Source organism: Rhinolophus ferrumequinum, chromosome 20, assembly GCF_004115265.2.
Source record: "Rhinolophus ferrumequinum isolate MPI-CBG mRhiFer1 chromosome 20, mRhiFer1_v1.p, whole genome shotgun sequence".
NCBI classification, from domain to species: Eukaryota; Metazoa; Chordata; class Mammalia; order Chiroptera; family Rhinolophidae; genus Rhinolophus; species Rhinolophus ferrumequinum.
Window position 1 is genome coordinate 26,233,546 of NC_046303.1, and position 24,144 is coordinate 26,257,689.

The window sequence follows — 24,144 nt, forward strand, 5'->3', positions numbered from 1 at the left end:
TTTAATTTGATATTCTACACATAATTTCTTTTAAAGTTTAATTACTTGTTGAAGATGAAAGCTCAGCTTGACTTCACAGTGATCTTGCCTTATCTACCAAAGTGATTTGTCATTTGAGAATTATATTTTAAATTAAATTTCATTAAATGAAAACTCAAGTCAAGAAGCTATGAGCTCCCCTTTTGTTTTTCTTTAAAAAGAAATTTTAAACTATCTTTAAATATTCAAACTTTAATTGTTTTTGTGTTCATAAATCTATACAAAGGGGTCTCCAAGCAAAGTGCATATTTATAATTAAAATAATTAGTTCTATATTGAATGGCATAATGTACCAGGCAACTCAAATAATCTATGAGAGTATTTCAAGACAGACATATAAGTCCACATGTTTGCTTCTATCCACAGCAAAAGTCCTTTTAAATGACCAGATGAGGATAAAATAGTCAAGAATTCGGTTTTAGTGCTGAACAAGAAAAAGGTATTATCAGTTCTACAGAAGCGTTGAGGTCTTTCTGGAGACCACAGTACACAAAGGATTGGATTTAAAAGAATAAAGACTATCTTTAGAGCAAAAACAGCCAAAGGATGGATCTTATGAAGAAATAAGCATATACAGTTCCCCCAGTAGAAGCCCAAAACTGCACAAATAACAGTCTGTGTATATGAGGACAAAATAGATACTAATAAATTGCTGGTGGTAGGGCAACCTGGTACATTTTGGTGGGCATTTTTGCAGTACTGTCTATATCAAAAGCTTTAAAATTTGCAAAATGTTTGACTAAACTACTTGACCAGTGTATAACAATGGATGTTCATTGTAGCATTCTTTATAGTATTGTAAACAATTAGAAAAAAGATGTAAATTTTCACAAATACAGTACACAAATTAGATAAATCATGATAAATTTATACAACATACTATGCAACAATTGTGTAGATCTAATTGTGTCAATATTAAAAACAAATGAGATTAAGTAATTGTCTAATAAGATCAACCTGTGTGTGTATGTGTACTTGTGTGTATTTATCTGAGCCCCCCACATTTATTAAAATTGAATTACTTTTATAGCATATTGTAAAGTAAAACAGCAGGTTATAAAACAATTTAAAGCACAGTCCCAAATGTATATAAATATGTATTTAATTGCCTAATAGGATGACAGCAAAATATGAAGGCTGCTTACCTCTAGTTTATGGGATTGACGAGGAATTTTCTTTCCTACTAGCAGTAATTTCTAATTTTTTTTGTACTGATTTACTTGAGTAAAAACAGATTTTTTTTTTAATTCTGTGAATTATGAATTTTAAATACCGTGTTTCCCCGAAAATAACATCTAACCAGACCATCAGCTCTAATGCATCTTTTGGAGCAAAAATTAATATAAGACCCGGTATTATGTTATGTTATGTTATATTATATTATATTATATTATATTATATTATATTATATTATATTATATTATATTATACTGTAGTATATAAGATCCGATATTATAGTATAGTATAGTATAGTATAGTATAGTATAGTATAGTATAATATATAAGACCCGGTTTTATATTATAGTGAAATAAGACCGGGTCTGATATTAATTTTTGCTCCAAAGGTCCGGCAAGGCCTTATTTTCGGGGAAACACGGTAGTATACTATGCAGCATTCAAGAGACAGAATTTAGTGTATTCCTAAACTGCTTGTGCTTTCCTCGATCTGGGCAAACTGGAATGCGCTATTCCGTAACCAGATCCAGGAGGGAAAATGCACTGTCTCATCTGAAGGATGCAATCATATTTAGTCTAACAAGAAACTGGCTCATCTGAGAGTTTTATAGCAAACAAGAACAGAAAGTAGTTTGCATAATTTTCTCATGCTCCTTTTATAGTGTTTATCTTTTTACAAGGCTCTTTGGAACAGTTGCTAGCCACCTGTGAATAATGTGGCCTTTTATGGACTCAACCTTATATTGTTCTTGTGCCCTTGATGTATAAAAAGTAGTATTAGAAGACGTCAGTGTTGAATGTGGTGGGCAAAATACTAATTTTAAATTTAAAAAGCCCATCTTTTATAGAATGAAATAAAGAGAGAGTTGTAAATGACATGGAGACAATAGGCGTATTATAAAACCCTCTTTAGCAGGAATAAACAAAATCATTTTTAATCAACATTTTTAGAAAGTTAGTTAAGAATTATATTTAAAGCATTAACCTATGGAAACCTAAGCCAAGTAGCACTTGTTTAAAGTTGTTTTAACAATTTTGTATCGTTTTGCATCAATTTCAAGTGAAAATATTTCTATTGTGAGCCTGTCAATTACACGAATAATTTGAGTAAACAGTTGTTTTAACTTCTTTTCAGTGGAATAAGACATACAGTAGTTTTCCCAATTTACATAAAACCTGTCAAGTTAAGTGTCCTGCATATATTTATTGACCTGCATCCTAGAAATGTTTTGCATGATACTGAATGAACACAAACCTACAAATCTGTATGCAGGAATACATTTCCATTCATAATGGGATATTATCCAAGGCCTTAAGTAGAAAGCTGCCTGTCCTTTGTTTTGCACAATTAGATTCCAAGTTCCCTTTATGTAATCATGAACAAGAATAATACATGAAGCAAGTTTCAAACCAGTGGAAATTCTTTCTATTCTTGTTAAAAAGGAAACATCCCCCACCCCCAGACACACACACACACATGCCACCTTTCCAGCACCGCCACTTCCCACTCTTGCTAATATAAAATGTTGGGCTACAATTCAACATTTATACAGACATATAAGTTCAATATCACAGTTTCATATTGTGCTTGGGAGAGGACGTCATGTTTTCCTTGATAGGGTTTGCAGATTGTGCTTTCAAATTGCCCTTTGCAACATTTGTACTCCTTGAAATGTGGTAGCTAAATGGGCTAACAATTCTTAGCTGTCAAGAGCAATTTTAGATATGGTCTCCCTTCTGTTCAATGTGTGATTATTTTAAGATTGCTTGGAGGAAAGAAGTAGACAGCCCTTCATCGGTATACGGTGGTAAAGATCTGATTTTTCAAGAGGTCTGTTAATTGGACACGTGTGTAATACCCAAGGTGCAATGAAAAGATAAGACAGCATTTAAAGCCTGCAAAATGAATGAGTTTTCTTTATGTTCCCTTGTGATTATTTTGCCATCTCTACTTTCACTAGTGTCCTCATGTATTTTATCTTTCTTTAGTCCAGTCGGTATTTTTATAGATCTCTATGGAATTTTCTCAGGATATCCAATCTTCTGGTTCTCAATGTCAATATATAGGGAATGAAATAAATGCAAGTGTTATCTATGAGTAGCTGGTTAACTGGAATCTATGATAATATTTTTGAAATGGAATTTGATTTGCATTTGTATTTACAATATATGCTTCCGTGGTTATCTGAGTAAACTTTAGAAATGCTTACTCATTATCAGTGTATATGAAATAGTGTAGAAGTTTTATTGAACTCTATTTCTTTCTTTCTGCTTGCCTTGACATCAGCCATGTAATGTCTTGGACAGTAAGATCTACAAACTAAGTTCTCTCTTTTCTGAACAAAACGATTAAGGAAGTTCATTCAAAAGCCAGCCATGAAAATTAAAAGACACGATCAAACGAAATATTGCAGAAGAAAGGCAATGTTCTCTCCTGAAGGAGCCACAGAGTCAGTCTAATGTGATAAACAGATATTTGGCAAACAATCATTTGGTAAACTAATTGAAATAGCGATAAGCATGATGTGAGAAACGTGCATGCTGTTTCTGAGAGTAAGACGGGAACTCTCCTTAATTTGATGTCAGTAAACCATAAGTCATTTTCAAAGTAACCATCATTCACTTTAATTTTTGAATAAACTTGAAAGTAAGCCTGGAGTGCTTGGTAAATTTGGTGTATAAAAGTTTCATATCTTCACCAGCTCTTATCTAGGATAATTTTCAAATTTAATAGTTCACTAGTATTGTATAGGTTTGGTTCATAGTTTGGGGGGTTTTGTTTTTGGTATGTATGTTTTCCTTACTCAGCAATAACATGCAGACTTGAAGTCAATTCACATTTTGTATATTCAGATTTATGCAATAAAATATTAATTTTCATCAGTTAGTTAAAGTACTAATAGTAGTACAACCTATCTAAAAAGTACAATTAAATATTTTTAAGTGCCAAATTTATAATTTGCCATAATTTTTTTCATTTTTACTTTGAGGATAAAAAATTAACTTCTTAATAGTCCTAGTCTAATTCATCAGTCTAATTTCATAATTAATAGCAAAGAATGAAAAACAACAAAATATGAAAAAAGTTCACAGGAATTATATCTGAGATTTAGACTCAGTTCATTTTGAAATTTAGACGTATGGCATATAGCCATTATTCCTAACTTAAGATAAGCATATCTTTATATTCTATTTAAGGTGGGAAATAAGGATTACTATTTTGTTCAAGCACAGTGCGGAAAAGGAATGAATATCAAAGATATGTATGGAATGAATTCTAAAATTTTATATATATTACTATATTCCCTTATTGAGAGCAGTCCTAGGTTCTGTGATTCCCAAATTGAATATTTACAAAAACTCTAAGAGAGCATGAACAGATTTATAAATATGTATCTCCCTTTGACAAATTAAAAATAAGATTAAAATATCAGGTGTTGTACATGGACAGATGTAACAAACTTACTGACTTTCTTAGCTCATAAAGTTTTGACATCAGCCCTCTGGAAAGACTGTTTCCCTAACTGTATTTTAACTTCCTTATAACTCTTCACATACAAATTTCATAAGGTAATGATATGGGTATGCCAAATATCCAATTCTTATTTTCACACAATAATGATTAGTTAGCAAAATATTCTCAGTCAATCCCTTTTCTATTTACACCTCCATTATTCCATTTGTAATGGAGTTAACATTATCTAATTGTAAGCATCTTGCTAGTCAAACAAACTTAAATGTCTAAATACGATAAACACATTTTTCATATTTCATTCTTTGTAGATTAATCAATTTGTATAGGAGTATCTAAGTCTTGAGTTCTAAAATCTAGGGTAAGTCATGAAGCTAAAAAGTCAGAACTGGAATCTGAAATTCACAATGGCTTTTGTTATGCATTCAAAATACCAACTTGGCAGTCACTTCCCTTTGTCACCTGTTTGTTTTTTTTCATCCATACAGTGAATCTATTGGCCTAGTTTAGTGGTTTTCACCTTTCAGCAGCAGAAGCCTTTTGTCAGACAAAATCTTATGTATAATCTCAACATGCATAAAATAAATAATAATAATGGAACTTTTCTTATAGAGGCAGCAGTGAGGGAGGAGGGCTGTGGGTTAGGGTTGGGGAACCCTGCAGCCCCACCCTACATGCTGGCCCTCGCCTTTTCACACAACCTGTTGAAGATGACTCGAGGTTGCATCAAATAATTTCTCAAGTTTCATGGAGCACATTTTGAAAATCATGTAATTATATGACCATTGTGTTTCTTTAAAATTCCAAAATAATGTAATTCTCAATTTTATAAATTGAGATCTGCCGGTTAAAGCACTAAAAATCCTATTATATACCTTAAAAAAGAAATAATATGTGCAAATATAAAAAGGTTTCAATCTGTGCTAAGAAGGATTCAAAGGTAAAAGGCCCATGTTTCATATTAAAGCCACTTACTTAAGTATCCCATAAAACAGCTCTATAATACCAAATAGTTCATGTCTAGGAAATGAATAAATTAATAAAATTCCAAATAACCCTTCAGTGTTCAGAAAACTGCAAGTCTTTTAGTTAAATTTGAATTCTCTTTTCCAGTTTTATACGTCACTGGGGAGATGAGAAAAAATGAATTTTGGGAAGGGGGTAAATTTAAAGGTAAAATGTGCTTAGATGAAGACTTTCACTTCCCAGCTTTGGTTAACAGAAAGTAACTACTTCTGTCAACACACATATATATATAACTAGGCTCTTGCAGTCACAGTGTATAGCAATAGAAAATGAGGCTGAAGAGAACCTGTTCTACAAAATAGTTAATTGCTCAGGAAAAGAAATTTAGACGTATGGCATATAGCCTGCAGGAGACCAAATTCTTCGCCTAGGACTGTTTTCTCTGCCTGTTTCTGAAATGGATTTGATGGTTATGAGGCAGGAGTAATAGGTTTTCATTGTGACCAATTTCTGATGTCCTTTATGAGCATGGGTTCTCTAACAACCTAAAATTAAGGAAATGAATAGAAGCAAGCTTTTAATAATCCCAGAAGGACCCAGAGTGAAATTGTCCCAGCAGTTACCTTATATAGACTGTGACACAGTTCCCTTTTTGCAATCCTGAATGCAGATGATTACTTTCTAACAGTCATGTGCAGAGACCTACTTTGCAACACTTCGGGGAAGTCAATGTACTAGATCTTGAAATGTCTTTCTGGAATGTAAAGTAACTTTTAGTTTTCTTCTAGTAGCACTGTTAACTCTGGTGTCATTTTTAGGTCCGTGGGGCCGATGCATGGGAGATGAATGTGGTCCAGGAGGCATTCAGACCCGGGCTGTGTGGTGTGCTCATGTGGAAGGATGGACAACATTACATACAAACTGTAAGCAGGCCGAGAGACCCAGTAACCAGCAAAATTGTTTCAAAGTTTGTGACTGGCACAAAGAGTTGTACGATTGGAGGCTGGGAGCGTGGAATCAGTGTCAGCCCGTGATTTCAAAAAGCCTGGAGAAGCCCCTTGAGTGCATTAAGGGGGAAGAAGGCATTCAAGTGAGAGAGATAACATGCATCCAGAAAGAGAAAGACATTCCTGCGGAGGATATCATTTGCGAGTACTTTGAGCCCAAGCCTCTCCTAGAGCAGGCCTGCCTCATCCCTTGCCAGCAAGACTGCATTGTGTCTGAGTTTTCGGCCTGGTCAGAATGCTCAAAGACTTGTGGCAGTGGGCTCCAGCACCGGACTCGGCACGTGGTGGCGCCCCCCCAGTTTGGAGGCTCTGGCTGTCCAAACCTGACTGAGTTTCAGGTATGTCAGTCCAGTCCATGTGAAGCGGAAGAGAGCATGTACAGCTTGCATGTGGGGCCCTGGAGCACATGCTCAGTGCCCCACTCAAGACAAGTAAGACAAGCAAGGAGGCGTGGGAAGAATAGAGAACGTGAGAAGGACCGAGGAAAAGGAGTGAAGGATCCAGAGGCCCGTGAACTTATTAAGAAAAAGAGAAATAGAAACAGACAGAACCGACAAGAGAACAAATATTGGGACATCCAGATTGGATATCAGACCAGAGAGGTTACCTGTATGAACAAGACGGGGAAAGCTGCCAATTTGAGGTAATATTTTATTACTATTAACTACTCATGTCTCCCCATCAAGATCATGAGCTAGAGAGTATTTAAGACACGCTGTATGAAATCCTGGAATCCATGTGCTCACAAGCTAGTATGCACTATCCCCCAGTATAATATTTTCCATTTTAAGGCATTTAAACTTGGTGGGTCTCCTGGCATTTCTGTTTTGCTCATGTTTAGGCACTATACTACTCGAGTTAATTTCAATTTTTCTGTCAAAACCTAGAGCATGAGCGATTCTCTGTGAGGTGATACGGCTTCTTTAGGTCACAGTGCTGTTTCCACCTATAACGGAAAAAAAAAAAATTAGAGGCTAGAGTTTTTGGATTTTGAATTCAGAGACTTATTTTACTGAAAATAAGGCACTTTTGTAATCTCTCCAAGATTATAGCATTTTCAGAAATTACCCTATAAACAAAATCTAAATAGCAACCCAGGGAGCTATACCTAAAAATAATTCCCTTTCACGTTTTATAAAATGAAATAACTCTTCCCAGAGAAGGAAAGGGGAACCAGTTGAAATTAAGGTAAGTAGATGGCATTTAATCATGAGTCGCCTCCTTTAGAAAACGTGTGATTAATTGGCTGCATTTTCTAGACAGAAATTATTTGTCAAATTATCTCTGGATAAACAATGACTGTATTATGAAAAATTTTCTCATGTGTGATTTATTTGTTGTGAAATTATTTATTGAGGCTTATACACTGAGGATTATTAAAAGGGTATGATGTTCTCTGTGTACTCTAAATTTTGCTCTTGGATAAGCCAGACCATCTGGGAGTGGCTTATGTGGATCATTTGCATAATTGCTTTTTCTGAAATATTTATGCAGTTATGATTTGGACTGAATTAAGAGAAATTATGGTAACAGCACTCAAAATTTTATATCATATATATTGTAGAAACGACATTGAAAATGTCATCTACTCCATCATATGTCTGTTCTCTTAATTAAAAACATGTAAGATAGATTTCATTGAACTGTCAACCCATGTGCCTCTGGTGAACAGCTGGATTGTTTTCTTTATGGCCCCTGGAAATCTTGTAACAGATCACATTTTCCTATTGACTTTGGCTGTTGGGAACATAAATAGGACTGTGTGACATGCATATTGTTCACTAACATACCCCACTGGCTTCATGTTTTTCTCGTCCTCATGATTTTCTTCACTCATTCTTGACTAGTGATTTTGCTATCTACAGATTTTGAAAGCTTATTTAAAGCCTTTTTAGTGCAGGATAGTGTTTAAGTAAATACGTACACAAACACTAGACTTACCTGTGTAAGACAATTTCTCTCAGTATAGCATTGTTCTGGTCTCTATTTTTAGGGTATTTGCTACTCTCTTCCCTCTTTGTACTTACCAGTTATACCGTGTTTCCCCGAAAATAAGACCTAGCCAGATAATCAGCTCTAATGCATGTTTTGGAGCAAAAAGTAATATAAGACCCGGTCTTATACTATATAAGACTCGGTATTATATTATATTATATTATGTTATGTTATGTTATGTTATGTTATGTTATATTATACTATACTATATTATATTATATTAAAGATCTGGTCTTATATTTTAATAAAATAAGACCGGGTCTTATATTAATTTTTGCTCCAAAAGAGGCATTAGAGTTGATTGTCTGGCTAGGTCTTATTTTGGGGGAGACACTGTATTTCCCTCAGCCACACAGTAATTTACTCTTTCTCCCTTCTGGTATCATCAGTTCGACTACATGCCTGGTCCTGCTAACGGCTGATTATTCTCCTGCCTTCATTCTCCAGGTTCCCTACAACTCCTTAAGTGTGTATGTGTGTTCACCTCTGATTCTGTGTCATGTGTGTTTTCAGTTCCATCCCTGTTTTATTTTTTTCTGACTATACTTATTCTGCTGATTTCTTGATCTACTTTCCTGAAGAATTACGGTTATATTAGTTACTTGGCTCCCACCAAGTAATTGAATGAGCCTCCAAGGCAACTTGAGTTGTCTCCTGCTGTCACTGGGTTAACATACTGTAGACATTTAATTTAATGTTGACTACTCAATTAAAAGTGTAATTGGGATAGTACCTGCTACTGCACAGAGCCTAATATAGCCATCCAGCTGTTTGAAATAAGCAAATATTTTAAAATTTTTTAGATCACTTTTAGATGCTTATATTCTGTTAGAAATACCATGTCTAAGTATTCCAATAAAATGAGAGCTGTGGGTTCCTGGCAGGATGGAGGGGTAGGGAAACTCTGTGCTTGCTACCTCCTCTGACTACATTAAAACTACAACTACATTATAGAATAATCAAATAATAAACCTGGAGAACAGAACTCCTCTAACTAAGGATGTTACAGAGAGGCCACATTGAGACTTGTAGGAGTGGCAGAGACACAAAATGGGCTGGCCCACACCCATGTATGGTAGTTAAGCATCTGGAGGGATATCCTGTCTGCAGAGGTTCCCCTGAGAAGTGCGGGGCGCCAGCCCCACAGTGCGCTCCCCAGCCCAGGGTTCCAATGATAGGAAGAGCAGTCCTGACAATATCTGACTGTGAAAATCACTGGAGATTCTGCCTGTCTGAATGGGATGGAAGAGGCTGCTGGAAACGTAGGATGCTCTTAAAGGGTCTATGCACAGACTCACTCACAGGAATTCACCCTGAGATCTGGTGGAGGGGTGGCAACATTAGAAGCCCCAGAGGCATACTGGGAAAGACTGAGTTGTGTGGCTTCAGGCAAGGGCTAAAGGGATAGCCACCATTCCTCCCACGTAGCCTAGAGGTGGGTGCCATCTTTCCTGTGTTGAGCCCTCCTTGACATGGCCAAATATGAAACTGCATTGGCCTGGTAAATTCCCCTTGCTACACCCAGGTGGCTCCCTGGGACCCTGCCCCACCCAGTTTGCACACCACAGGAGATACTTTTGGAACCCCAGCAGCCAGCCCCTCCCCATACACCACAGGAGATTCTTTTAGCAGCAAACAGCCAGCCTTGGCTTGCGCGCTGCCTGAGGCACTTTCGGTGGCAGACAATCAGCCCCAGTCTTTCTTGGACAACTCTCAGGGGTCTGCAGACTGAGGCAAGTGGTGCCTGGCCTCACTGTGCTCTACACTTTTGTGAGGGGCCCCAAGGTCAGCACTGGTGCCAAACCTGAATCTGCATTAAACTGGTGAACCCCTCTAACTCCACCCTGGTGACTACCTGGGACCTCACCTCACCCAATTCATATACCAGCCAAGGCTCTTTCAGTGGCTCAAGCTTTCAGGTAGGTAACAGGTGATGTCAGGCCTCAGGATACCCGGGGCCTTGGGCTGAGCTGCCCTAGGTTCACTGCTGGTGGCAGCAAACCTTGGTTCACAGCATGGCCTCTCCCACCTGCCTCCAGGCCCAGCACAGGCAACAACCAACTGCAGATTGCTTTTTAGCTCCTAACAAGCAAGTAGCCCTTGGCTGGTCACAGACAGTGTCTGACCTTGACCTGCACAGGAGCCCCTCCTAAGATGCCACAGAACCAACACACCCAGAGGTTAGCTTCATACACACTAGAGCACCACCTGGTTAACCCCACAAGCAGCACACCCAAAGGCTGGCCTCGACAGGCACAAGAGCCCCATAGGAAAATCCCACTCTGTGGGGTCAGCTTCCATGCTAAACACATAGTGGTTAGACATTTATATAATTTATGAAATGATCCCCTGGTATATCCAAAAAAAGATGAAATAGTATTGAATGTCCAAAAACAGTGATAGTTTCGTGTATCTTGTAACTTCATTAGGGCCTAGATTTTACATTACTTTAAACAAATTGGTTATTAATATTTCTCTTATTTAAGAATTATAAGAACATATATAAATAAACTATATGATTAAGAAAGTTAAAGTCTTAGTTAAGAAGAGACAAAAATCAGGTATTTTGACCTAAATTTTGCTCAAACATTATACCAAATCAGTGAAGCTAATCAAGTGAAGAGTATATTGATAATACCATCAAAGCACAGGGCCACAGCTTACTGATTTGGTGATTAAATTTAAAGTGTTTAATCTTATATTAAATTCAGAAACAATTTTGTCATGTAAAAGAATATAAAATCATTTAATAAGGCTAAAAAAATCTTATTACAATAAGTAAATGAATTTAGCTAAATAAACCTAAGGCTATTGGGGAATATTATAGGTGAATAAAAATAATTTATTTTTATTTGAGCTTCCAGGTTAAAGTTGATAGATCTGCCCTGCTCTCTGCTTTCAAACAGACTGAAATCAATAAGGATGAAAAACACAAATGAAAAGTACATTCTTTTATGATAATAGGAAACAGTCATAGTCCCAAATCACAATTCACAGAGAAGATTTGGGGAACATGGTAAAATTAAAGGTAACTGAGGGAGGAAACGTAGGGCAGCATGATGTCTTTGCAACTTTCAGGAACTCAAAATCTCTGAATAGCCTGAACTTTCTGAGGGGCCAAGCCAATGACCCCACCCTAGTATGGCATGGTCTGTGTTAGTGAAAGGGCTGCTGAAGCATCTTTGAGTTCTGTTTTCAAACCGAATGGCATAATACACAGGACTGAGAGAGTAAATTCAGTATGCCATTGCTGCCAAGAAAGGATTATCATGTTGATGGACTGAGGGTTCAAGTTTTGATGACTGGAAGCAAATTGTAAATTACTACATACACACCATGTGCACAGGGGGCTTCCCTGTGAAACAGTGAGTTTCAGCCTGACTTAAATAGAATATTACCCCAGGCCAGGAGTTAGTATGAAAGTATGCGCAAAGAGTTCTACAAGAAACCAAGGATAGTAAAGGAAATACAGTTTTTTATTGAACCAAACCAGAAAGAATTTCAATATTCAAGGAAGAGTTAAGAAAACTGAATGAACTTCAAAGTGATTTGGCAGACCTCATAGAAGAAATAGAGGAGAATTATAAAACAAGAAAAGAAATGAAATTCACATTAGAAGAAACAAAAAGTGGAAAATATTCTGTGGTAAGAAGAGTCAACAATATAGAGAACAGTTTCAGAACATCAAGTACACTGTCGCTTTTCAAAAATATGATGGATACGGAAACAAAGGAGATCACTATATGAAATTCTGGTATTACTGAAGATAACAACAGAAAAAAAATAATAGAACAGACAACACAAAAACACAAAGATATAATAGAAGACTTTCCTGAAATCGAGGAAAACTTTAATCCTCAGATTGAAATTGCAAAGGGCCAATAATCTGCTAGAAGAGGCTGAAAGAATGTCCTCATGCAAGAACTGATATAGAAAAATTTTTATATAGAGAGAGAGAGACAAGAGACTTGAACAGAATGCCAGAACAGTACTCAATCTGAAACACTAGAAAGTCTTTAAAGTGAAAAATAAGACAGGGAAGTCAAAAATAAGACAGGGCAACACATTATTGCCACTGTTAGTTAACATTGATCTGTAAGTACTAGTCAATATAGTTGAAAGGAGAAAGAAATGAAAATTGGAAAATAGGTGACAAAATTAAGATTTTTTTTCCAAATGTCATAGAAAACTCAAGATAACCAATTAAAAATATATTATGAACAATAAAGTAATTCAATAGGGTGGATGGATACAAAGGTAATATCCCAAGATCAATATATTCCCTAGATGCAAACAATTAGCTCAGCATTATGATGGGGAAAGAAAGATTAAAATATCCCCATTTATAATAGTAAAAAAAAAAAAGGAAATAAGCCTAACTGTAAAAGTTCTGCACATAATACCAGACTTGGAAAAGTAAAAAAGTAACTATGTGACTATCTAGAACATCTAGTAAGTTCACCAATTGTTCCTACATTGTCCCTGTAAATTACCAAGGGAAAAATAAGTATATAATAAAAGCCAGAAAGATTATAAAAAACAAAAGTAAAAAGACAAATGTCACAAGAAAATCAAATGCCTTATATTCCATGAATAATAATATCAACTTTATGTTAGTGCGTGGATAATCAAGTCAAACAGAATAGGGTCTAGAAAAAAAAGATCCCCAAAACCTTAAAATATGTTTCCAATGGTGAAGGAGCATTTCCTTCACCACATTTCCTTCAAATTAATTTTGGGGAAAAAAAATTTAAGGAGTACTTGCTTTGCCATGTAAAGGAGTAAGAAAAGAATTCCATTTGTCATTTGTTATACCAAAACAATGTCAGGTGTCATTCAATACTTAAAATGTTATATTTTTTAGATACTAGAAGAAAAGACAGAATGTTTAAAGTCTTAAAATAAGGAAGGACACATTAGACCACAGATTGCAAATAGCATTCAGGGAAAGATTGATATACTCGTATTCAATCATATTTTCTTAAGAAAAGAAGACTTGTTCAGGAAAAGTGTTAACAACATTAAACTCGAGTACCAAACTGAGAAAAAATATTTGCAATACATATAACTGCCAAAGAGATAATTTTCTTAATACATAAAGAACTTCTACAAATCGTTAAGAGAAAGTTTCAACATCTAATATAAAAATCAGCAAAAGTTCAGGAAAATGAAACACAAGCTACACTGGGAAAACATATTTGCAAAAAAAAGTTCAGGAAAATGAAAGACAAGCTACACCGGGAAAACATAGTTGCCCTCATAAAAGGGCAGTTACTTCAAATCTATAAAAAAATTCTTAAAACTCAACAATAAGAAAACAAACGGCTGATTAAAAAGTGGACCAAAGACTTCAACACCTCACCAGAGAAGATACACAAATTGCAAATATGCATATGAAAAGATCAGGTGTTATTAGGGAAATGGAAGTTAAACCAGTGAGATATCACCGAATACCTATTAGAATAGCCACATACAGAACACTGACACCACCAAATGCTGTTGAGGATGTGTACCTACAGAACTCTCATTGCTGGTGGGATTACAAAATGGTACAGCAACCTTGGAAAACAATTTGTCTGTTTCTTTCAAAAATAAATACACTCTTAGCCAGCAGTCATGCTCCTTGGTATTTACCCAAAGGAGCGGAAAACTTAGGTCTGCACAAAAATCTATGCATGGGTATTTATTACAGCTTTATTCATAATTGCCAAAACTCGGAGGCAACCGAGATGTCCTTCAGTAGGTGAATGGATAGATAAACTGTGTTATTTTAGACAGTGGAATATTATTCAGTGCTAAAAACGAATTAGCTATCAAGCCATGCAAAGACTTGGAGGAAACTTAAATACATATAACTAAGTGAAAGCCCATTTGACAAAGCTACATACTGTATGATTCCAACTATATGACGTTCTGGAAAAGGCAAACTATGGAAACAATAAAAAGCTCGGTGTTGCCACGAGCTAGTATACATAGTGCATGTAGAATAAGACAGCTCCAGAAGTCTTGAAAATACTGCAGGGTTTTTACTCCATACGTGTGCTGCATGTTTCCTGAGGGCCCATTCCCACATTATGACTTTGTGAATCAGTGACATTTCAAATCCAATTCTAACCTTCCCAAAAAGAGGGGAGTAAATTGCCCACTATTTAAAGTAATACTGACTACTCCTAGGTTATTTAGAATCCATTTATGAAATTACTACTTCTCATGCATAAGTAGTAGGCTTTTAGATTAGAAAACTTCCTGTAATACCCGGTGTCAGTTTGCTTGCCAAGACACTCGTTGTCATCATGTCTCTCGAGCGAGCGTGCCTCCGCTGCCCACATCTGATGAAAGGGGTAGTAGAGTCAGTATGCCCACATTCTTTTGTCGATGGTACATGGCTAACACGGAACCTTTACTTCTCTCAAAATGCAGAGCTGACTGGGTAGTGTGCCCTTAGAGAGCTGTCCTCCACCCCTTCCAGATCCTGCTCATGCCTGCAGGCTGATCTCTGAGCTTTAATAATTAATAACAATAATTAGTAAAAATAGGATTAATAAGACTTTCCAGTGCTCTTCTTTCTGGTTGGATTCTACGCATGGGAGGCAGTAGCAGTATATGAGAAGGTGGAGGAGAGGGGAGTTGGGGCATTTCTTCCTGTCTTCTTGGATCAGCAGTGGCTGCGTTCCTCTAACCAAAGGGCTCAGCCCCTGTCCAGCAGCCTTCTCTTACAGCTCTCGGTCCATCTCAGGTTCTGGTAGATTCCTTTCCCCCAACCCCTTTATCACTTGGGAAGATCATTTTCCCACATATGCTAACCCCAGGGGTCTTCACCATCCCTTGAGGATTTCTCTTAACACTGGTCACACTTAATAATCCTTTTATTAAATTCTTCTGATTTAGCCCATGAGTTTGCAATTTGTTTTCTGCGGACCCTGATGAATATAACTGATGTATACTAGAGTACAATGTTAGAGCCAGAGAATGACTTTTGTGTCATTGCTGGTTATTAATTAATTAATTAATTGACTTAATGTGTATTTACTTTTTCATTCAACGAAGTGTAAGACATTCTGGGTGCTGGAGTATACAGACAAAAACAAAAACAAAAACAAAAAAACAAAGTGGAGACCCTAATCTCAAGGAACTATTCTTTGCTATGGAAATATGGTGCAAAAAAACAATACATCACAAGTCCTATCTTGCACATGCGTGCACGTGTGTGTGTGTGGGGGGGGAGTGCATGCAAGTGACAGCTGAGGTAATGAGTTCTTCCTAAAGTGAAGTTCACAAGATCAGGAATAGCCTTATGGAGGAAATGTTGCTAGAGTTAAGGACTAGTAGGCAGATATGCACAAGGTAGAGGGTGAGAGTGGAAAATGGTGGGAACAGCAAGAGCAAAGGCACTGAAACTTGCATCAGTAATGGTTCATTGTGCAAGTATATGATATATGCAGATTATTCACATACCTAGAGATTATGTTATATAGGTATAAGAAACTAAAAAGAAGCCAAGGAAATATTAGATGTCAATAAGTGGGCTTTATATTTTGTGGGCCAATCATCTTCACATTTATTAGAAACAGTGTTTTGAGCCTATCCCAATATATGTTTTATTTATTTAAAAATTAAATCCACACTATTATAAAAGTACACTATACTTTTATAGTATAGTATAAGTTACTAAAAATCATAATAAAACTAAGTATAATATAAAGAAATAAGGAAATATTTTGCTAATCATATAGGTTCATGTTATCATTAGCTAAAATCTTAAACTATCCCCGAAAAGGTACATTGTCGTTGGTAGTGATTTTTAGTCCATTTTATATATATTTATTTTATTTTATAAATGTATTTAATTAAATATATATTTAATTAAATATATATAAATTAAATAAACTTTATTTTGAACACTGAAGATTCATGAATATAATTACCATGTTATGTGCATATTATAATCACTTAATCAATAAACAAGTATTCATTCAGCACTTACTATGTGTTCAGTGCTGTGCCAAACACAGAATTAACCTTGCAATTATATAAAACCTAACTTTTACTTTGAAATAGTTTTTTTAAAGGTCACTATGTATAAAACAAAGCAGCTGTTATTATTCCTATATTATAGATGGCAAAAATTGAATATAAGAAGTTTTAAGTGCCTTGTCCCAGTTACCCAAAAAAGAGCAAAAGCAGAGGGCTTTGAACAAGCCTTGATCAGAGTTGTCCAGCCGTTGTGTACGTGAGACCTGAGTGCTGCCATGGGTATCTAGGAGGAAAGATGGTTCTCGTGAAGGCATTTCTAAGAAGCTGAAGGTATTCTCAACAAATAGGGACATATTTCAAAATTCAAAGTACACCCATTTTTAAAATAGTTTTCTCAATTACTTCTGTTTTAGGGCAGACAACTTCTTTGGCTCTGATTAAATGATGATCTCCCCGACCCTTTATAATGAGGCTGATTCACAGCAGAAGGGTCAGTCTTCCATTTTCTTATTTTTTGCATGTTCCCAGAAAGTACCCCATTTAGATTACAGAATACTATAATGATGAGGAGGGAAATACAGCATACAGTTATTTATAATCAGTAAAAGGGAAGCACATTTTTATGCGCCTAGCAAATGTGTTTCTATTCATTTCAAAATATTAGATCAACTGGACTGTCAGAACAAATGCCAGTAACTCTGAATATACTTCACTAAACCAGCCTTAGGATCCAAGATAGCTGTTCTGGTCAAAATTATAAAGCAGGAAAAGCTTGTCTTCGTCTGCATATTTTTACGTTCTTATTTAACATCCCTCACTAACCATGACATTTTTCTCTTCAAATTTACGCTGAACTTATGCACATCTCCCACCCTGATATGTTTACTTACAGCATGATCAAAGTTCATTTCTATTTCCTTTTGCTCTTTTCCTTAACTTAGTTCTGTTCTTTGGGGAAAAAAAAAAAAAAAAAAAACCAGTACGTTGTTGGTATTGTATTAGGTTGGTGCAAAAGTAATTGCGGTTTAAAAGGTTAAAAATAATTGCAAAAACTGCAATTACTTTTGCACCAACCTAATACTAAAACAATTTTTAGAAAATGATCAGCTAATTCATATCATGTCAGGTCCCAAATTTCATTAAAAACTGTATTTTGTTAAATATTGAAATTTTCTCAGATGTTGTGACATATATTATGTTAGGAAATATACTAACACATATCTACTTATATGTATGCATCCACATTTCATGTAATAGCAACAGGTAGCAAATAGCTAAATAAGCTACTTCATGAAAGACAATATTATTTATAGCTCCCATTCAACTATGACAATACCTAGCAAATAATCGGCCTCCAATAAATGTTTGCTAAAGTATTATAATTTAAGGGAGTCATTTGGTTTTCAAACTTGAGTCTTTTAGTGAATAATAAGGAGTCATTAAGGCTAATAGGAGATTACACTTCTGCAGATTATGAAGAAAACATTCAAAATATGTCACCAAAATATGTCATCAAAAGAATGTCACCAACTGAAACATCATATTCAACTAAGAGAATGCAGAATATATAGAATGTAGAATATAAATATTGGTTCCATTCAGGAGATTCAACTGAGACTATATTTCAATATCATTGTGCCTGTTTAATGCTAAATAATTGACATTGCATATTTGAATAAAATATATTCTCTGTAGAAATTAGAAAATATATCATTCTTAATATTGTAAATGTACTCCAGTAGTTTCTGAACATTAGTTTATTTAGTTTAACCTTTGGTCCATTTCAAGCATCCTTACTTATGTAGTCTATCATTCCTGTTTGTACATCTTGAAGCCACTAAACTATTTAGTCATAGTCGTAACTATCAATTTAGTTGGCATTGATGACGATGATGAACTATAGGCTAATATTGTCAATATACACCTATAAACTTCTATGAAAGTGTATAGGCATCATTCCTTGGATATCTTCACCTCTCCTATACTTCTATCACTTCTTAGGAGTAGTGCTGGTTTAAATTATGATTCTATCCTGCGACAGTTGAACAAAAAGGAGCTCTTAGGTAGCTTTGAAAACATATTTGAGGAAAGCATTTATGGCCAGGGTTTAACCTTAAAGCACATTGTAAACATCACTGCCTAATCCTCCCTCACATAAACTTTAAATAAAGTCCATTCCCATTCCCTCACTTTTCCTCAGAGCTCGTTAATCTCTCCCGTTTGATTGTTCTAAGTTTAGCTTTCATCCTTGAGCTGGTGTGAGAACAGTTTCCTTGAGAAACTTCCTTGAGCTGACACTCCCTTGAGCAGCCTGGCCACTGACTAGGGCACTGACCTTGCATGTCCTTGGCAGCAACTGTGATCTCACCCATTGTTTTCATTTATTTGCTGGCATTGTACTAGCTTTATGTGGGTAGTACTGAGTCTCCCTGTGACTGGAATATAACAAGAAGGGTTTTAAATGGGAGGAAATACGTTCAATAGGAAAAAAAAAATCCACATATGATAAGGAATTTAATAAATCATTTATGCACTATTTGTATAAACTAATCAAGAATATGCTCACTCTTTCAGAGTCTACTAACACATTGTGTTAGTCATTTCATGTGTTTGATTTCCATCTTAAAATTGTTGCTTATGTATTGGGAATTATTTTAGGCCTCTACTCACACTTTCACCTTCCTATGTTCTTTATTTCTCTAATCTTGTATCATTTTATTATAGACTGATTATCTAGCTTTCCCCAGAAATTTCTGACAGATATATATATATATATATATATATATATATATATATATATATATATATATATTTCCTTCTTTTTTTTCTCCTTAGTACAAATATGTGGTCATTGCTACTAGAGTTTAAAAGGATGTGATCATGGAAAATTTGTTTGGGTAGTATTTACCAGGATAGCAATTGAATTGTAAATGAACAAAAAATCTCTGTTCTGCTTAATACAAGAAACCATTGTACTAAAAAGATCTAGGAATGTTGGTACAATCATGTAGAGTGCTGGAACAAAGCAGGTTTTTTATAAAGAAAAATCAATTGTCACCACTTATAGTTAAGAATGCATTAATTCTCCTCTGTGGTTAAAAAAAAAAATTAACACTTCCAAAAGGCTACTAACAGATATAAGCCAGACCACTAACTGACATGTGTATGTGTGTATGAGTGTGTGTGTGTGTGTGTGTGTGTGTGTGTGTGTGTGTGTGTATATACACATATATATATATATACATATACACACACATATACATATACATACAGATACATAGATCAAAAATGCAGTTTTCTGGCAGGTTCTAATCTATCAAGGATCCCACATAGTGAATAAAAAAACAGATGAACAAGAATATAATAGACACCATATAGTTTCCGCTCTGTGTAAAGCATTGTCCCTGTGCTTGACATCTTTAATTTTATGCATGAGAGACAAGGAGAAAAAAATAAAAAATAAAAATAATAATAGTAATAGTAATAATAATAATGAAATAAATAAAATTACTTTAAATTACTGTAACTTTATACAAACCCAGCAATGTGTCCTTAATGAGTTGTTTTAATATATAGTTCATGGTTGGTAAAAATACTTGATGAAATCATAAATCTAAGATAAAAATGACTACAATTTTCAAAGGAAAACTGCATCTACAGAGGGTGCCAAAAGAAATGTATACATTTTAAGAAAGGAAAACTGTTTTAAAATTGTAATAAATATATACTGATAACAAAAAATGAATACAAGTCACGTTTGACTTCAGCAATTACAAGAGGTGTTCAAAGTGGTGACATCAGCGTCCAGACACGTCTGATACGGCGAACTACTGCTTGAAGAACGTTGACCAAAGTGTCCACTTGTATACATTTTTTGGGCACCCCCAGTATATTGACTATAGTAATTTGATAAGGTAATAGAATTTTACCACGTTCCCCTAAAATGGATTGTATTTACCTAAGTGTGGTATGATGGGAAAAATGAGCATTCCAAGTCAAACATGATTTTAAACAAAAGAAAAATCTGAGAGGTGGGAATGGACAGGTTATCCGTAGAAGGCAGTAAAGAAACTGGTATGACTCTAATTAAAGGGGCATATAAATAATTGTAAATAACTTTAGAAAGGAAGCCTGAAAACCTTGATAGTATGGCAGATAATTTTTTTTTGGGGGGGTGTGCAGGGAGGAGTCCAATAAGCAGGAGAAGAATTATGCTCTTCAACAGAAATGGCACGCAGAATGGATGTGAGGTCCCACATCCATTTAGAGTTTGGGCAGCCGAGGCTTAGGTCATCTTTATAATCCAAGAATGGGGCAAGGACTGCCTGGATCAGCATAGCAGCACTGGGGATTCTGAGGTCATACCGAAAATACAGGATCATTTAAGATGAAATTTAATCTTAGAAATTTCTGTTCAAGTTTAACTGAGTCTTCTGATCTCTGCCTGGGTGTGAGCTTCCAATTTCCAGAACTCTGACAAATAAGTGACAAAATGCTATGATGGTCAGGTTAGCTAAAATGGGACACTTGGCAAACAGTAGAAAGAGGACAATAAGTCGCCTTTCCTATTTTGGTGATCAATTATTTCATGTTTCTCCAGTAATATATAGATTTTAAACTGGCCATTTTATTTGGGGTCCCACTTCCTCAATAAACCAGAGCCAGAGATACTCTGGGATCACACAAAGCACTGACGCTTATCCCTGGCTATGCCTGTTGATAACCTTTTACAATGGTGACAACTAACTTTTTCTTCCCTTTGTTAAACATATCCACACATATCACTTTTTTTTTTTTAATTTATTGGGGTGACAATTGTTAGCAAAATTACATAGATTTCAGGTGTACAATTCTGTATTACATCATCTATAAATCCCATTGTGTGTTCACCACCCAGAGTCAGTTCTCCTTCCATCACCATATATTTGATCCCCCTTACCCTCATCTCCCACCCCCCACCCCACACATATCACTTTTGATCCTTACAATTATGTGTGTTAACCAAACTCTATACTGCTTCGGTTTTACCTTTCCAAAAATGAAGAAAAAGGGATGCAAAAGAGGATCCTTTTTAGTAATCACTTCATTCTACTCACTCCCCACAACCCCCATGTTTATTTATTTTCTCTAATCCGGAAATGAAATAAAAGAGTAGAAAGTCTGCTAAGGGGGTTGGCTTAGCTTTTTTTTTTTTTTCTTTTTGATAATGAATAAGAAAGAAGGACTTTCAATCAAAGCGTGGTAGACAATGTAGATTAGTAGGGAATGGGAAAAGGGCCCAACTAGCAGGAGGCAAGAGAAGTTTCTGAGGCACAAAATTTAAGGAGACAGTGAGTGTCTCCCAGGGTCCTGACAGCCATTCCCTCCTTCAATTTTGCACCCTGGGCACTTTTTAGCCTGACCCTTGTCTCACCCTGGGTGAAGCAGTGAGTGAGTTGGCTGATGCATTGAGGAGTCTCATATTCTCTTCCTCCAAAAGCAGTTCATCATCTGTATCTGTATATTTTTTCACCAAATATTTAATGAGCACCTATGATGTGCTTCATCTTTCATTTGAAAAGTAAGTTTTCAGAGCACTGACCTCCGTGATCCCCACCTTCTAATTTAAATAGTTCGTGAATGTAACAATATTTTAGGACGGTGCAAGGCACTGTGGGGTAAAGTTTGAACAGGTGCAAAATCATTCATTACTTTTTTCCTGAGCCTAATGTGTAAATTTCCTGTCTCTTTGTGGGAGTCCTTTCAACTTTGTGCCTTTATTCTCTTCTATGGTTAAATAGATATACCTAAAGCCTTTTAAACACTACTCATGCTGTGGCATTTCTGGAGGGTTTCTCTACTCAGTCTAAATTTCACCCAGCTTTTATTTTGTTCCTTTAGGGTTATTGGTTATTTAACCTAAAAAACAACTCATATATTCATGATCATAAGATATGGTTCATCACTGTGTTATTCAAAAGGAATAGTGAGTGAATCAATTTTAGATATTCAAGTAGGTTAAGAAGAGAAAAAAATTTAAGGTAGCTGAGTCCCTGGTGGCCCCTTTAAAGGTACCTCCTTTCTCTTTTGGTTAGTCTGAGAAGAGGAGGTAGTGTCTCCATCTGCTGGGAGGTTAGAAACTTAGAGACTAGACACTAGAGCAGTAGTTTCATGCAACTGACGTAATAGAACACCAGAATCATACTCAGACAGCCTAGATTCAAGTCAGAACTCTAGCACTTACTTCTTAATTCCAAACTGGGGATAATATTCCTATATTATGTATGTGTCACGATTATTATGAAGATACAAAAAAGTTATTCATGTAAAATTACTGTGTAAATTGAGAGTAGCTGAGAAAAATGTGAATTTTTACTAATAATAAAGGATGACTAAAATAATTGGATGGTCAAGATCATTGAAAACAAAAAGAGCAAAGAAAAGAACACAACTCTTACTTCTTAAGTTTTTTAAATCTCTTTCAAAAGGGTACAATTATATTCCACAGATGGAAAGAAATCAATGTGTATGTGGTTTTACTAATGAAAATAAACACTTTTATATCAAAGTACCTTTAATATGCTAGGGTAGAGTAGTATTAAGGTGTTTACTTTATAAGTATATGTATTTTACTATGAATACGTCTTTCTGTTAAGCTCCCAGAATCTTAGTTTGTACTCACACTAGCCAGAAAAAACTATTTTAAATTCTAGAAGCATCCAAAAAATTGTCAATATGATGTTATCTTTAGATACATCCTACTAAACACAAAATAAAATTTCCTTTGTATAAAAGTTGTATGATTGTTATAAGGATTTTTTTTTAAAAAATTGCATATGATTTGTGATATTCAGCAAATCCAATACAAATATGTAACAGCCAACATCATCGAAATAGATATTAGAAATAAATAATAGAAATAAATCATAGAAATTTCCCTTGAGAAAAAATTACTGCATAACAAATTTTCATTACAAAATAATTTATTGATTTCGTATTTCTTATTTCATCTTTAATTATTTCCTAACTTGTAAGACACTGCATTCAAAATAAAGCTGGATGCAGAAACTTCGTTTATAAATTTGTATCTGTAAGGCAAAGGGTGTCTATAGCCACCCCTACATAAAGATGGAAATCTGTGACTTAGTTAAGAACAACGTGGATTTTTTTTTTTTTTTGTAATAAAGAAGCTAAATCAAAGAAAGGAAAGCAAGGTAATCCAAATCTTCAATTAAAATATGAAAATGAGAATTGTATTGGAAATTATAAAGAAATTGGTATTAAGGGGATGTCAAAATTAGAAACCTCAAGTTTATAAGATATCCTGGAGCCAAGAGAAGAAAGAGTAGAGAGGAGCTAAAAGAAATAAATGGAAGGATTGAAATGAATGAATCAAAACTAGTTTTAATTGAATTTGTCATGATTTGGATGATGCAGTGTTGAGAGAAACAGATAATAAATCATGTCATGTAATATTAATTTTGACAACTGTAAGTCAGACTAGAAAACACTGTGAAATCATCATGAATAATGCAT

The 24,144-nt window shown here is 35.2% G+C and overlaps 1 protein-coding gene across 1 annotated transcript in view; it reads left to right on the forward strand.

The window, feature by feature from the left end:
• The window catches only part of THSD7A (thrombospondin type 1 domain containing 7A), a 626,307-nt gene that overhangs the window by 402,716 nt on the left and 199,447 nt on the right, over positions 1-24,144 (forward strand). Inside the window, exon 4 of the mRNA XM_033088067.1 lies at positions 6,472-7,303. Coding sequence (XP_032943958.1) covers positions 6,472-7,303 — 832 coding nt within the window. The remainder of the gene's footprint in view (positions 1-6,471; positions 7,304-24,144) is intronic.